The sequence below is a fragment of the Talaromyces atroroseus genome (assembly GCF_001907595.1).
Source record: "Talaromyces atroroseus strain IBT 11181 chromosome Unknown scaffold_1, whole genome shotgun sequence".
NCBI classification, from domain to species: domain Eukaryota; kingdom Fungi; phylum Ascomycota; class Eurotiomycetes; order Eurotiales; family Trichocomaceae; genus Talaromyces; species Talaromyces atroroseus.
The window spans coordinates 1,319,959-1,334,778 of record NW_017971433.1 but is presented as its reverse complement, the minus strand read 5'-3'; the positions used below and the strand labels follow the sequence as shown (position 1 = coordinate 1,334,778).

Below are 14,820 nucleotides of genomic sequence, written 5' to 3'. Positions count from 1 at the left end.
TTGGCTAGCCTGCAAGATAAGGAATCAACCGTTCACTGGCTGCACATCTTTTTATGCTTGCCGAGTTAACAGTCAATAATTGCTGGATGTGTCTTATCCGCATCCCTTTGGTCTTTTTTTCCTTTTGGTGTTGCTCATGCAAGGCCGATCATGCTACTGACGAAGAGGATTTTAGTCCGTCAAACTATTGTCAAAATCAAATAGTCTGCGGGAGTCGATCTTTGGCTGGCATCTGAACACTGGAATAGCAGCGATGCTAGAGAGGGGCAAATATATGATATAATGTATACGTAGAACCTTCCGTACAGAGAGAGCAGCACGGAGCGTATCACGGGATGGCCCTTGCGTATCTTGCGGCGTCCACCATCACCCGACCTCGTACACACCACGACGATAGTACCACCACCACAGCATGCCGTATGCACTCCGTTGCCCTGCTGCAGGGGGTCGCGAATCGACTATCGCTTGTGCCCGAATACCCGGACCTCGTTCCGCGAATATTGCACGCAGCGCCGCGCGATTATTGGTGCGCGCCTTGCTCTCTAGCCTGCGATAAGCTGCGGTGCTTGTGTGCGTACATTCCTACACCCCTCCGGGTTGCCTTCCACTGCACGTACTAGCATGGCCGGTGGAGCCTTGTCAGAGGTGTCAAATCGCTGTCCCAAGGAACCAGATCCCAAGGAAGGGGGCTTACTCTCCGTCGTGCTCCAAAGGCAAGTAGCTAAATCTAGTTATATTTAGGTCTTCCTTCCCCAGCCCGCCGCCTTGGGCTTTGGCACAGCTGAAACCTGTTGCTTGTTGCGTGCCAATCATGCAAGCATCATGTCTGACGTATCCTCCCTGTGGTGGACTGACGAGCGAATAGAGGCAACATTGTGTCGCCAATATGTCTTCTCCCAGCTGCAGCCTGAGTACCAGTCGCAGCTCTTCCAGATCTTGCCCTGGGGCGAGGGCCTGACCAGCGAGACTTATTTGGAGTGGATCTTGACTAAAGCTGGCAAACTGTTCCTTATTCTAAACGAGCTCGGCATTCCGCACCGTATATTCAATCTAGCCGCGGATTTTGTGGACGACTCGGATCTGCCACTTTCCGAGCCTCGAGTGGGCGATCTACCTCTGACGCAGGACGAGTCGCCCTCGTCCGCCGCGGCCCTGAACAAGAAATTCTTCCTCACGCAATGGCGCTACCTTGTCCGTGGTATTGCTGAAGGCGAACACGTGAGATATACGGGAAACGAAGGCGTTCCCGTCGAGGTTTTGAAGACTGGTCTCGTAAACTCAAACAGCAGAAACGGCGTTGAGAGGGTAGTGCTGTCAGGCGCTGTCTGCCGTGTCTTTCTCCGTACCCAGGTTTCCATCAATGCTGCGCCGCACTTCTCCGAAGAGGATGAAGTTCTGGAGGAAATCCGATCCTTGCGGCAGCTTGCCCACGAGCACGTCTTCTCCATTTATGGCTCGTACTTCGTGGACGACAGCATCAACATTCTTTTCAGCGGCGTTTACGATCGAACCTTGATGACCTTCTTGGCTGATACGCCCCAAAACTTTAAACGTCTACCCAAGCCGGATCGCCGCGAGATCCTAGTCAACTGGCCGCACTGTCTGGTCAACGGCTTGGCATGGCTCCATGCGAATGGACATGCGCACGGCTCTATTCGGCCATCCAACATTCTGGTGGATAGCGATTATCGCATTTTCCTTGGTCATTTTGAAGCTCTGGACACGCTGTTGGACCCTCCGAAAATAAATGATATTGAGGCTTACCAATATGCTGCGCCGGAACGCTGGATTCGCACCACCGCTATCCAGGAGGTGGCAGGAGCAAAGAACACCTTCCACTCTGGCGGCAGGACAACCCGCATTACGTCGTCGTCTTCAAAGCCTCAGCAACCCTTCAACACCCGCTCTAGCTGGATGACAAGCAGTTCGTCGCAGTCTAGTGAATCTAGGGGTACTGTGATACGGGTCGCATCAAGAAACTCTCTAGTATCATCGGGATCCTCCTCTGCGTCTGGTGGTTCAGGATCTCACTCTGGAAGATCCGGACATAAACTCTTTCGCACAAAGCCAATTCTTTATACACCATCAATAGCGTCATCCAACTTGGCAGGTGATGCTCGAACTCGGCCTGTCACAGCCCCTGAAAATGCGACCTCGATTCCATTTGTTCCGCACAATACGGCACTTGTCCGAACCTGGCAATCTCAACAGGTGAATGCACAGTTCTCGGACATCTTCTCTCTTGGGGCTGTGATTACGGATATATTTACCTTTTTGTGCGAACGGAAAATCTCGTCGTTCGCCAACCATCGAAGTGCCAAAAACCGTACCCCAGGGCGAGGAGGCGGTGTTGCGGACGCTTCATTCCATCTGATAACGAACCTACCCCAAGTTTCGTCATGGCTGACTCTGCTGACGCAAGATTCTAAAAAAAGAAAGGGTCTCGCCTTCAGGGCCGTGGAACCAATGCTCGCAGTGGTACGTGACATGGTTGCACGTAGTCCCGAGAAGCGACCTAAAGCGCAAGAGGTTGAAGCCAAATTTGCGCATACAATACGGCAGCTAGAAGGAATTCTACTAGCTCACTGCAAGCAGGCCCCAACGCCTGCTGTAATGGCCCTTCCTCTGGCACCAGCAGCGCCTGTCGATTTACCATTACCACCGTCGCCCAAACAAACTGAATCGAGCCATCGTAAACGGTCAAAGGTCAAAGCGAAGCCGATTGTCGTTGACCACAACAGTGACAGTGACCTGGAGCCAGCATACGTGATCAAAGATTCGGAAAAGAAAATCCGGAATAAGAAATCCCTGCGCCTACGAGATCTTGGATATGATTTCGACTTTCCATTTAGTCCTACTAAGCACCAACGAGACGGCTACAGTTCCGCTACTGATGTATCATCGAATCCTCCTTCTTCCGGCGGATCGTCAATTCATGATCATCTGAATATGAACCCGAATCTCGATGCGAATATGAATTTGAACATGATTACGAACGCAAAGCACCACAAACCTAAGCACCAGCACCATGACAAATTTGTCCTCAAGGACAAGGACAAAGACAGAGATGACGATAAAGATCACGACAGGAATAATAATACACTTGCTTCTTTAGACGACACATTTTACCATCTTCGAAAAGCACTTGAAGAGACTTTGGATCAACGGCGGTATTTTGAAGAGCTGGGCATGAATTTACCTAGATACGAGGCGTAGATTCTCCAATCTTTTCATTTCTTTTTCTTTCTTCTTCGTTAGTTGATTCAATTCAACTTTCTCTCATTCTATTCGTTTCATATGTACCATTATACATTTATTTATACTTATGTTTAAAATAAAATTAATTCTTTCCCCCCCCCCCCCCCCTTCTATTATCGCTGCTAGATGCTAATCACTGCATAGTATAAATCATTGTATAGACGATTGAATGACCAGATTCTCATTGCTCTATTGCTCTCTACATTGATACATTCGTATGCTTTGCTCAATATATGTAAAAGTTGACAAACCACCGATAATACATTTACAATCGAAGAAAGAGGAAGAAAGGAAAGGAAGATTCCTTACAGCCACCAAGCCATGAAGCCAGTAAACGCAACAAGGGTGCCGTAGATGGCAACCGCATTCGTGGAGCCAAGGAGGCCAGCGCCAGGGGAAACGATGCCAGCGGCCGCGGCGCCCTTGGAGGACGATGCGGTCGAGGAGGCACTGGAGCCGGAGGAAGTGCCTGAACCGCTGCTGCTGCTGCCGGAGCCGGTAGCAGATGCTGAGTCGCTGACGGTGGCAGCTTGGCCGAGAGTCGGCAATGCAGCGCTGGGATCAACGTTCCAAACGCCCGAAGTCTCGGCGGGGCAGGCCAGGGGAGTGATTGTCGATGCTGACGCGGTGTAGTCTGAAAGCGCGACTCCGGTAGGGGTCAGGGTTGCCCAGACCGATTTCAAATTAGAGAAGTCCGGCGAGATCGGGGTTGGGGTTCCCTTGACGGTGAATCCGTCCGAGATGTCGGATCCTGTGGCTGTCGCGGAGACACTGGGTCCATAGCTGATCAGGCCGTAGCCGTTGGCAACTTGGATCCATTCGTAAATAATGGCGCCAGACCAGGTGTCAGCCATTTCATCGCCGAAGATGGCAGATTGATCCTCGAATGTGCGTGGTGGGGAGGTATTGCAGCCATCTTCAGAGAAGAAAATGGGGATGGAGTAACCCGTTGCGTTCTTTTGCAGCTCCGAGTATCCCGAGCCTTCATAGGTGTTGTCGCCGCACCATTCGTATGCGTTGAGGGAGAAGAAATCCAAATCCTCAGACGAGTTGGTTGAGCAGGCCATATAATCCTGCAGCATGGGACGGAGCTCGGCGATATCGGCAGCAGCGTAGCCGACGGGGATCTCGCGATAGCCCTTCGAATCCCGGTATGCTTTGACATCACGCGCGGCGGCTTTCACGTACGGGGCCGCCCAAGATCCGTTGGCAGTGGTCAAGACTTCGTTTCCAACAAAGACGCCGGCCAAGTTGTCGTAGACTTGAAAGGTGTCCAGCACTTTTTCATACGAGTCCAACAGCTTGCTGTCCCATTCGGGGGCGGACTGTGATTGTTAGTTGTGCGCAAGAGATAAAGCAGACAGAGAGAGAGAGAAGCCAACCTGGGAAATGGAAGTATTATAAGTCTCCAAATCGACAAACAGGTAGATTCCGGCATCTGCAAAGGCAGACATACAGCCGTCGTGGTTTTCATTTGGGTCGACGTGGTATACGCGGATGGTGTTGGCACCTAGTTCCTGCATCAAGGCGGCGTCCAACTTGCATTGGTCCTCGTCGACCAGGGGGTCATCGTCGGTGAGTTGGTAGGCAACTCCTGCGGGAGAGTAAGGCTCATTGTGGTCAATCAAAAAGGACAGCGAGGCAGATGCGCACCCTTGATATAGAACTGGTCTCCGGACGAGGAGTTGAAGAACTTGGCACCCACGGCAGAGATGGTCGCAATGGCGGAGACTTGGGACGCTGTCATGCCCAGCACGAACAGGCTTGCCCAGCGCACGAGCGATGGTGGTGACATGGCGTCAGGACTCGGATTCTTTATCCAACCGAGGCGGAGGAAGTTAACAAAGAACGATCGGAAGCGGTTCGACAAAGCGAGTGTATGCCTAGCCAGCAAAAGATTGATCGAACGAGTGACGATGACCCAAACGACGAACTGGGTTGGGAGTGGAAGTTGAAGCTGGACCTAAGTCAACCACAGCAGAGAAAACAGGGAGTTGCACTGCGAGACTGAGACACGGTAATATTACCGCGTGCAATACAGGCCTGCCAAGGTATCGGCCACGACGCCGGCGATCGGGCGCGGTCATTGGCTGGTTTAGATGAGTTCCTGAGACCGCGCGTAATACCGCGTATCAGGGCTGTTTCACGGCATGCCATGGCTTCTCGTAAGGTCAATCGAGTGTTTCAGTGTGCGGAATATAGATATAAAATATACTATAAACAGTACGAACATATGGACATGCACACTGTTTTCGATGTACGTGCCATGTAGAACGGAGCAGGCCGGTGTGCGAGAAATCAAGTTCTTCGGCACGATCTGCTTCTGCCCAACGCGTTCTAGACCAGTCCACACAATCTCTTTGTATACATATAAGTAATAGTGATGCGTGCAACATGCCAGCTGTTTCACCACATACCGACATAACATCCAAGGCAGCGTGAGGACCATTCTTGGTGGTTTTTTTTTTTTTTTTTAACCCCTTCTCATATCTATATATAATCTGAAGAAAAGAGGGAAAAATCCAGCAAAAATCAGCGACGAAATTGCTTCATCTCCTCGCGCGGGGGCCGTTTGCGGCGATCCTCAGACCAATCTCCACCTCTCTTTCCTTCCCCCCTGACCGCTTTCTCTTTCTCTCCCTCTCCTCTCTCTCTCTCTCTCTCTCCCTCCCCCCTCTTCTCGCTTTCCCCTGTCTGTCTTATCCTCATCAAACAAGCAATCAATTGCATTGCATTTGCACCGCGTCGCTTGCACAGAGACATGCTTATTTCGCGCCTGCCGAATGTCGCGCATTTGATTGACGGAATCGACTAACCGCTTTCGACGTCATCGGCCCTGCTGGAAAGTTGACATCGCTTGAATGTTCCATCTCGATAAACTACCTTGCATCTTACCCCCGAATTTACCACATATACATATACTCTAGTACCCTCAGCAAGCGCTCGCCTGCGTCAATCGCTTCTCAGCATGTCGATATCCGCCGATATTGCTTCGCCATTCGAGGTATCCGCAGACGCTGCAGCTGCGCTCGAACACGACGCTGTCTTTCAGCGCGTGCGTCAGCGTATGGAATCGAGGTACTTCCTGCCCTTTCCTTGCATGTGCATTTGGACTTGCATATGCAGTTACGTTGTATTCGCTGCTTGGTCAGTTATTTGGAGATTCTTGCTGACACGGCCCTCTAGCTTTTGCCCATTCCACAGCGCGGAATGCAGCGAGCAGCAGCGTTCTGTCTTCCGTCTGCACCGTGACGTCATCTACACTCTTCTCCTCCCCCTATTTGAAATTCACGATCAAGCTACACAAATCGCGACGCGTGTGTTGGGCAGGCGGAAGGGTGCAGAGCCCGAGCGAGCCTTCCGCGGCGAGGCGCGTGGGGCCTTCGCCTGGCTCCATTGCATTCTGACCGAGGAGCGCGAATTCTGCCTGGCCGAGGGATGCCCGGCATGCGTGGTGCTTCATGTCCTCTCTTCAGAACCTACGATTCGGTTGGTCGCGGTGGCGTGCATGCTTAGCGACTTCCTGCCCGCCACCGACTTGGTAGACATCAAGAAACGCCATTTCGGGTTTTGGTTGAAAGCCATGGAGAAGGCGGTCCGTGAAGATGCTTTCTGGGGTGCGGAGTTCTGGCCGGAAATCCAGCACCGGGCAGAAAGCTTGGCCGTCGACATTAGGTATCTGATTATGCAGTGCGTCGAACATCGGAACGGAACAGAACTGCAACGGACGGCGTCGATCAATAGTAATAATCATAACCATCATAATAATAAATCGGCCGGCTGTATTGCCATGCGCTCTGAGCGACATGCATACCGCGTCCATGTGCGGAGTATTCCCGTGCAGCCGTCCGCGCTTGCCAGACGACAGCTGAACATGATGTGGGAAGAGCAAGATCTGGTGTCGAAATATCTCCAGAGCTGTTGGAATTCGCTATGCTGGAGCGACCGTCGACAGAAGATGGTTGACTTTTCGAAAACGGGCACATTATATTTTCCACGCGAGGGGACGATCTGAGTCTTCCTTTCTTTTCATTTTGACCTTTATATTCCTTTTCTCATACATACTTATCCCTCCTTCCTTTTCTTTGAGTTTCTATCATTCATTCATTGACACATACGTTGTATACCCTCTTTCTTTTTTCTTCTTTTTTCTTCTTTGTGTGTGCGCGCGAGATTCCACGGGGATTTGTCTCGGCTATAGCGAGGAGTCTGGGAGTTATACCTATATATAATTATACCCGTCTGTCCATACGGCGAAGGCGTGCTATTTGGAGATAATATTGGGGATTTTTCTTATTCTTACCTTTCTTCTGCGATGTTTATATTGTTATTTATTGTTATCGTGCATGCACAAGCTGGGCATTGCATAGTATATAGCACCTGGTATGCATTCAAACAGCCATCTTTTACCTACAAGATTTTAGTTAACTACGTAACTAGTTAACTACTGCCCGATGATTATATAAGCCTTCAGCAAGCATTCTTCACTCCTCGAGCCATGACTCAGACTGAAGATTGCCAGCCTGTTCACCAACGTCTTGTCACGGTCTGGCAAAACGCGCCGAAGCTGGACCGGCCAGCCGCAAGCCACTATCCATATTCCCTCGCCACAGACCATACGATACGAACAAAGATATTCTGCAGCATGTCTCAGATATGTGTGATGGTAGTTAGTAAGTAATGGCAGTGGTCGCTATAACTAATCTATGGTGATCAGCCCCTGGCTGACATACCTACCTACATACACCGCTTGACACAGATGAACAAAGGCCCGAAACCAGGGCGTTGTGCAATTCGCTGTCCGTATTATAATTATGTCTAATGCCTTTTACATGCCTAGTTTTAGTTGCATCGGTGGTACTTGGCATGGCATGGTATGGCACAGCCTCGATCATCAGTGGAAATGAAAAGAAAAGAGTGGGAAAAGGGAAAGAAAAAGAAAGCATATGTATGTACATCGCCGATTAGGGCAATAGGTTGGGTATTGATAGGGGCGAGAATTTCAAGTCCATGCACATTGCACCTAGTGTCTGTCTTATCAGGATTTGTTCTTGAAATTGGCACGAAACTGTCGTTGTGTTTGAACATGTTGGATTGGTAGTAGTGATGATTCATGATGGACTCGCCTCTATCCATGAGTCAGTCGACCGGTTCCGGCCGCGTGCGTTTCTCAAAAATCTCTAGACGTCAAGATCAGATGTCGTGGTACAGGTCGAGTCGATGAATCAGGACTCGTCTCGTCTTTCCGGATCCGGCTGTTCATACACTATATCCGCTAGGTATACTATGTGCTGTGTAGTATATATCCTACCTAGCATGGACTAACTTGGTGGCGAGCTGAGATCTCGATCGCGGGCGACTAAGACTTGTAGTCTGTCTATTCTAGTTTGACTATTTGATTTTTTGGTGGAAAGGAACAGTCGGAAAGACAATGTGATGGTGCTTTTAGTGCTTGGTAGCAGGGTCTGTCAGATTTCATACCCAATATTAATCTTAAACATCGACTAGTTAAAAGACTGACGGAGTACATACATACTACGCAGTTAACTAACTTCCAAGCCCAAATGGTCGTGGATCTAGGCTCGCTGCAAGCCCGATTGGGAAGGCAGACGCATGGTAAAAAGTTTTCAGCAGGGAAAAAAAAAAAAACAAATCAAAACAAAACCAAAATAAACGCGAAAAGAAAAGAAAAGAAATCACCATACGGTTAATACACATACAGACTATCAATTTCTAGCCGTAGCTGTAAAAATATAGCACTTGGGAGAAAAGAAAAGAGGTTCGGGGGCTGAGTGGGAGAAAAAAAAGGCAAGGCGGTCTAGACCCGCGCGAGTCACACAGAGATTTCCGTGGCTCCAAAAGAGGCAAAAGAGTCTAGACCGCCGATCATTTTTCTTATACTCCGTGCGCTTCGTCGATGCCTGAGGATGCGGATCGCTTCTTTCTTCTTTCATTCTTTCTTTCGTTCTGTCAGCCTTCCTTTTCTCTTCCCCTTGTGTGTCTCTTGCTCTCTCTCGCTTAGTCGGCAGGATCTCGTTTCTTCTTCCACTCGAGCCGGACGATGAGCAAGACCGGCGAATGACGTTGCCTGCCTATGACTCTGGTCGCCTGAAGAAGAACAGAACAGCAGCAACTCGACACTACATCACTCCGCAACTCCAACTCCAACTACGACTACGACTACGACTACGACTACAGCGACAACGTCGACGGCGACGCAACAACAAGCCTACGCCCATGGACGTCTCCGCTCGCTCCATGTCCATGTCCATGTCCTTTCTCCCGCCCGCCTGTTCCACATCCTGTTCCACCCGTTCCGTGTCGACCTCACCGTCTCCGAGACCACGTCGCCGGGCATCGCAAGGCTCCGTCTCTACCCAACGTGTGCAGTCTCGCTTTCTGTCCTCAAAGGACACCGCCGCTCTGCACAGTCCCTTCTTGAAACATTCCCATTTGCAATCGCCTTCTTACCGCCACTCCTCACGTGCACAACCCATGTCTCTCGATACTGCACTCCCACGCGATCCCTCGCGCCCAGACCATACTCACTCACTGCCCTTGACGCCCCCGGCCGACGAAGAGGATGAACACGCTGGCTGGGTTATGCAATCGGTCGAGCCGAAACCGCAGGTTCTCATGGACGAAAGTCGCGATCGCCATAGTGCCTCGCCGACGCAATGTCAAAGAGACAGTATTAATTCCTCATTTAATGCAGGCCCAGATCGGCGCCAGTCCAATAATGACGATGTGAACATGTCAGATCAAGACATGAACGACCATTCGCCATCAGAGAACTGGCTAGAAAACGGCATCAAGGCTACCCGTAAGATCCGCTTCTTCCATCATCATATTGATTGTTAGGGAAAAGGTCAAACTCACATGTGAAATTGAATTATAGTCTCATCCGTCTTCGACTCCAATAAAAGCACCGATGCCGTGCGTCTCGTTTCGCAAACCCTACCTTATCCTCGAGCCCCCGAACATAATGTACGGCTACCAACCCAGAGCACCGTATTCGGAACAATCATTGAGAATATACAAGACCGCCTTCGCCCCGAAAACCCCCCTTATATCCACGTTGTTCATGCAGTTCCAGAGGATTTCAGCCTATCCAACCTGCCGACTTCTCCCTCCAGCACTCCAGGCAATCTCATGCAAATGGACAACTATTTCGATTCAAGAGTGTTCTCCAGTGCAAGCACAGTCCCGGCATATCACGATGTGCATGGAAATGTCCACCCAGTCAACTGGCCACACCCTATTGTCCCACCGTACAGCATTCACATCTCCGTGTTGGAACGATACATACCGCCTTCAACACAGCACGAATACCGCGATTTGTTCGCCCACGGTCGTCCCTCGGTCTTGACCGATCGGCTTCACGAACTCTCCCCTTCCGGTGGTTGCTTGCTTTTCATCTATCCCACCAGGATCGGCGCCATGACGTTTAAAAGTCAGTACCTCGGCCCTATCCTAGATCCTCTATTACGGCAATTGGTCGTCGTTAATGGGTTCTCTGCGGACGTGAGTCGTGATCTCGGCCGATTGGTAGCGGTCAACAGCATGGATGATTTCGAAACCATGAAGGCCAACGTGGAGAAACTATGCCGCAAAATGAGCAGTCGCACCTCAAAATTCACAGTGGTTGATGCGGGCAAGGGCCTTGCTCCTCTTGACCGCAATCTTTGGACAGAATGGTATATTCAACAGGAGCGACCGCGAATAAAATTCCTGTTGAGTCAGAAATGGCAGACTTCAGGGGGCCGACATACTCCCACGATGAATAGTCCCGAGACCAGCGGAGGCCAGCTGAGCTCTTCCATATTGTTAAGCGAGATTATCGACGGCATCAAAAGACGGCAGTACGAGATCACGCCCAGAGGAGATATCGAGCTCGGTGTTTTTGTGATTCGCAGGTCGCACTAACATGCAGCTTTCCTCCCGCCTTTCTTTCTTTCTTTCATGAACGCATAAATTATGGTGACAAATATATCTCCTGGATGAACATCGGCTGTGTGTGAAGGGCGAGGGCTTGCTAGGGGAAGGAAGCGAAAAACTATATATCATTCAGTTTAGCGGCATGGTGGCAAGGCGTTTGTTTATAGGAGGGGAGAAATTTGGGTTAACGGGGGGTCTCCTTTTATTTTTTTTTTTCCGTTCTCTTGTTCTCCGTTTCTTGTTGGTGCAAATGCTACCGAGGCATTGGATTATAGAATACCCATACTGTTATCAACATTACTGAATAAAAATATATGCCATGTATATATACATTGTAGAGTGAACAAAATCATTATCATGTAATATATTGAGACAAGTTGGGCGGTGAGCGCAGCACCTCAAATGACTTGCCGGAAAAACTCAGCTTCCGGCCGCCGGGTGGGCTCATTCTCCAAGTCTCCGTTTCATTCATTCCATTCAGTGCTGAAGGTTCTCTTCTAGATGTGAATCCTTTTCTTCCCGCGCTCTGATTTCATGTGCTGCCATGTTTTCTCTCCTTTGAACCTTTCTTGAACCCAGAAACCACATCCCGCAGAATACATCGAGCTCCGTCCTGGAGCAGAGTCTTCCGTTTGGCGAGAGACGAGAGCGAGCGACAAGAACAGAAGACAAAGAGACAGGATAGATACATACAATGGTCTACTCTCCTGGTCCTCTATCACCCACTGCGGCCGACCGCAGTGTCGGTTTGCACACCAGAGGCAGATCGCTGAGTCCACCGCCACCACCTGGCAGCAGCAATGCACCCCAGCAATCCAAGCGCGACAAAAGACGCACACAGCTACAAGATCGTCTACACGATTTGACTGTCACTTTTAGCCAGAACCGTGACAGTCAATTCCGACAGCAACTCCATGCTCTGCAGTGTGACATGACCTTGATCAATAATGCGGACCCCTACGTGACCGGCCCATTGCCTGACTCGGCTGAGGACATTGCGCAGTTGATTGAAACTACTGTTGGTGGTGGGAAGTTTGGGAAGGAAATGGCTACTATCTCGGGGAGCTGGTACTCGCGCTTTGTGCAGGAGATCAATGAGGTCAAAGAAGACCGTGATGTGGAATTGGTTGCTGTCATGGTGAGTTTTCTTCGTCTTTCAACTACTCCCACATTCTATCTAATCAATGTCGTCTTATCTAGAGCCGCCACCGTGAAGCTGTCGGACGCTACAAACACGAATTCGCATGGCGACAACATTTTGCGCGGGAGGAATACAAGCTTTTATCGGGAACTTTGCGGGAGCGATTGGTCCAGAAGGTGTCGGCAAATAAGACACGCCTCACGCGCGAGAAAGAACAGATGGATATATCAGACACAAACGCCCTGCTGCTTCATCCTAATCAGTTTACCATTACGAACCCTGCTAGCCCCGGTGGCATCCACGGGAACCGCAAGACTCGTCATACGAGACATCGGATTGGAATAGACGATTTTGGCAACGGCATCGGCTTAGAGTCAAATAAAAGAAAACGCAAAGCTGCCGACGATGATATTGGGTCTCCCGGTCGTGACGGACTGTCGACTCCTGCAGAACGGGCAAAAGCGATGGCGGAGAAACAGCAGACCGACAAGACGTACAGTATCAATTCCCTTTTCACCGACAAGGAGCTCGCTCTTCACGCAAACCAAGCCCATATTGCTACGGCACACTTTTTCTCTACGTCCAGGAACCAGGAAGGCGTTGGCACTGCGATGAACGGCAACAATAGCGACGCCGACGATGGTGATAGTGCTGCCCCCGGTGATGATGCAGGAACTCCTACGGACATGGCACGCACGGCGAGCCAGAACTACCACGCGACTCGGTCGACACGCAACCAAGGCAACGTCGGGCTTAATGTTCTGGCGGAGCTGTCTGACAAGCCAGCCACGCGACCGAACCTGCCATACCATATCCTCGCTAACCATAATTCTCGCTCCAACCAAAGTGCACCGCCACTGAACCCGTTGATGAACGACGAAATCGAAGACGACATATCTCGCATGGACCGCTTACAGACCAAACCGCATGGCTGGATTGACAAGGGCCTTATCGACACCTTGACCGAGCCCGCCCTGGACGAGGTAGAGGGCGTTCCGGCAAATGCAGATCGATTCAGTCTGCTGCACGCAGACTTTCCAGTTGATATGGGCATCAAGTGGTATTCGGTCAGTGGGAGCGGTAGAAATACCAGCAGCTACGAAATGTTCCCGCAGACGAATGGCGGCAAGCGGCGGTAGCTGTGTGTTTTTACCTAGTTATGATTCTCATCTTCCTTTTGAGCTTTTTGTTTTCTTCTCTTGTTGAGGCATTGGTGCACATGGAACGGGATAATTTTTTTTTCTTTTTTGGTGTCTTATTTTACAGATATTTAGCCCCTGCAAAAGACTCGAATCTACAGCGCATTGCGTGCTTCCCAAGCTGTATTATAACATATGACGTCAATTTCAACTCTGATACGCGGGCTGCTTAGCTAATGGCTGCGTAAAGTATGTATTTTCGGTCATGGGCTGTAATGCCCATGCGAGGATGCATGAGCGCCGATGATTACAAATTCAACTTCTTAAGGCTGGAGATATAAATACTGACTGTGAGACTCTTGTGACTGTGAATAACATCGCCACAGTCAACCGCCACAATGTCGACGACAACAACAACAAGAACAACAGCAATAGCAGCAGCAGCAGTGCTCGATACAGACACAGACAAACCAGACTACATCCCACGCGGCCCTGTTTCAGCAGAGCTCTCGTTCTTCAGCCGCCCTGCTGACGGCTCCGTTCCCTACAGCTACGTTGAAGAACCCCCCGCGGGCCAACCGCGCTCAAACTTCCAGTTGACCTCTCACAAGGTCACCCTGGACGACATCCGCGGACACGAGCAAGAATACAACCTCGACAAAGACGCCTTTCAAGTATACAGCGGCGTCTCATCGGCAACAACCTACGAGACCTTCAATGAGGACGAGCAGGTCAAGAAACTGTATTACCCAGAAGTCGAGCAGTTCCTGCTCGGAAACGTCCCTGGCGCACACAAGGTGATCTTGTTCGACCATACAATCCGCCGTCAAGATCCGAATGCACACCGCCAACCGGTCAACTCTGCACACTCCGACCAGACAGATCGCGCCACCGAGTGGCGTGTGCGTCTGCACGTGGAAGACAAAGACGAGGCCGAGACCCTTCTCAAGGGCCGCTATCGCATCATTAACGTCTGGCGGCCCATCAACGGCGCCGTGCAAGCCGCGCCGCTGGCAGTCGCATCTGCGGCCTCGGTCGATGAAAGCAAGGACCTGGTGGCGGTTGAGCGCCGCGCTCCGGATCGCACGGGCGAGACCATGGGCGTAATCTACAACCCGACGGTGCAGTGGAAGTACTGGTCTGGCATTGACAATGATGAGCGCATCCTGCTCAAATGCGCCGATAGCCAGCCCGGTGTTGGCAAGAGGTGTCCTCACACAGCATTTGTGGATCCGAGGACGCCCAAGGGTGCGAAGCCCAGGGAGAGCATTGAGGTGAGAGCATTAGTTTTTGGATAGGGCAGCTGCCTTTGCATTATGAGGTGTTATTATTATGGTTATTCTG

The 14,820-nt window shown here is 50.6% G+C and overlaps 6 protein-coding genes across 6 annotated transcripts; 5 read left to right on the top strand and 1 right to left on the bottom strand.

Annotated features, from left to right (window-relative positions):
* Positions 1-822: 822 nt before the first annotated feature.
* Positions 823-3,216, top strand: UA08_01534 (hypothetical protein; the record flags this gene model as incomplete). Its single annotated transcript, XM_020261209.1, has 1 exon — positions 823-3,216. The coding sequence occupies one exon, from the start codon at positions 823-825 to the stop codon at positions 3,214-3,216; it is 2,394 nt and encodes a 797-aa protein (XP_020123471.1).
* Positions 3,217-3,563: 347 nt separating this feature from the next.
* On the bottom strand, positions 3,564-5,053 carry UA08_01533 (hypothetical protein; the record flags this gene model as incomplete). Its single annotated transcript, XM_020261208.1, has 3 exons — positions 3,564-4,583; positions 4,641-4,852; positions 4,912-5,053. The coding sequence occupies 3 exons, from the start codon at positions 5,051-5,053 to the stop codon at positions 3,564-3,566; spliced, it is 1,374 nt and encodes a 457-aa protein (XP_020123466.1).
* Positions 5,054-6,226: 1,173 nt separating this feature from the next.
* UA08_01532 (hypothetical protein) lies at positions 6,227-7,273 on the top strand (the record flags this gene model as incomplete). The annotated part of the gene is made up of 2 exons (XM_020261207.1): positions 6,227-6,336; positions 6,445-7,273. 2 exons carry the CDS (start codon positions 6,227-6,229, stop codon positions 7,271-7,273), a joined length of 939 nt encoding a protein of 312 aa, XP_020123465.1.
* A 1,549-nt stretch (positions 7,274-8,822) lies between these two features.
* On the top strand, positions 8,823-11,184 carry UA08_01531 (hypothetical protein; the record flags this gene model as incomplete). The annotated part of the gene is made up of 3 exons (XM_020261206.1): positions 8,823-8,874; positions 9,281-10,081; positions 10,157-11,184. The coding sequence occupies 3 exons, from the start codon at positions 8,823-8,825 to the stop codon at positions 11,182-11,184; spliced, it is 1,881 nt and encodes a 626-aa protein (XP_020123468.1).
* A 706-nt stretch (positions 11,185-11,890) lies between these two features.
* On the top strand, positions 11,891-13,476 carry UA08_01530 (hypothetical protein; the record flags this gene model as incomplete). Its single annotated transcript, XM_020261205.1, has 2 exons — positions 11,891-12,334; positions 12,397-13,476. The coding sequence occupies 2 exons, from the start codon at positions 11,891-11,893 to the stop codon at positions 13,474-13,476; spliced, it is 1,524 nt and encodes a 507-aa protein (XP_020123467.1).
* A 398-nt stretch (positions 13,477-13,874) lies between these two features.
* On the top strand, positions 13,875-14,774 carry UA08_01529 (hypothetical protein; the record flags this gene model as incomplete). Its single annotated transcript, XM_020261204.1, has 1 exon — positions 13,875-14,774. The coding sequence occupies one exon, from the start codon at positions 13,875-13,877 to the stop codon at positions 14,772-14,774; it is 900 nt and encodes a 299-aa protein (XP_020123000.1).
* Positions 14,775-14,820: the final 46 nt, after the last annotated feature.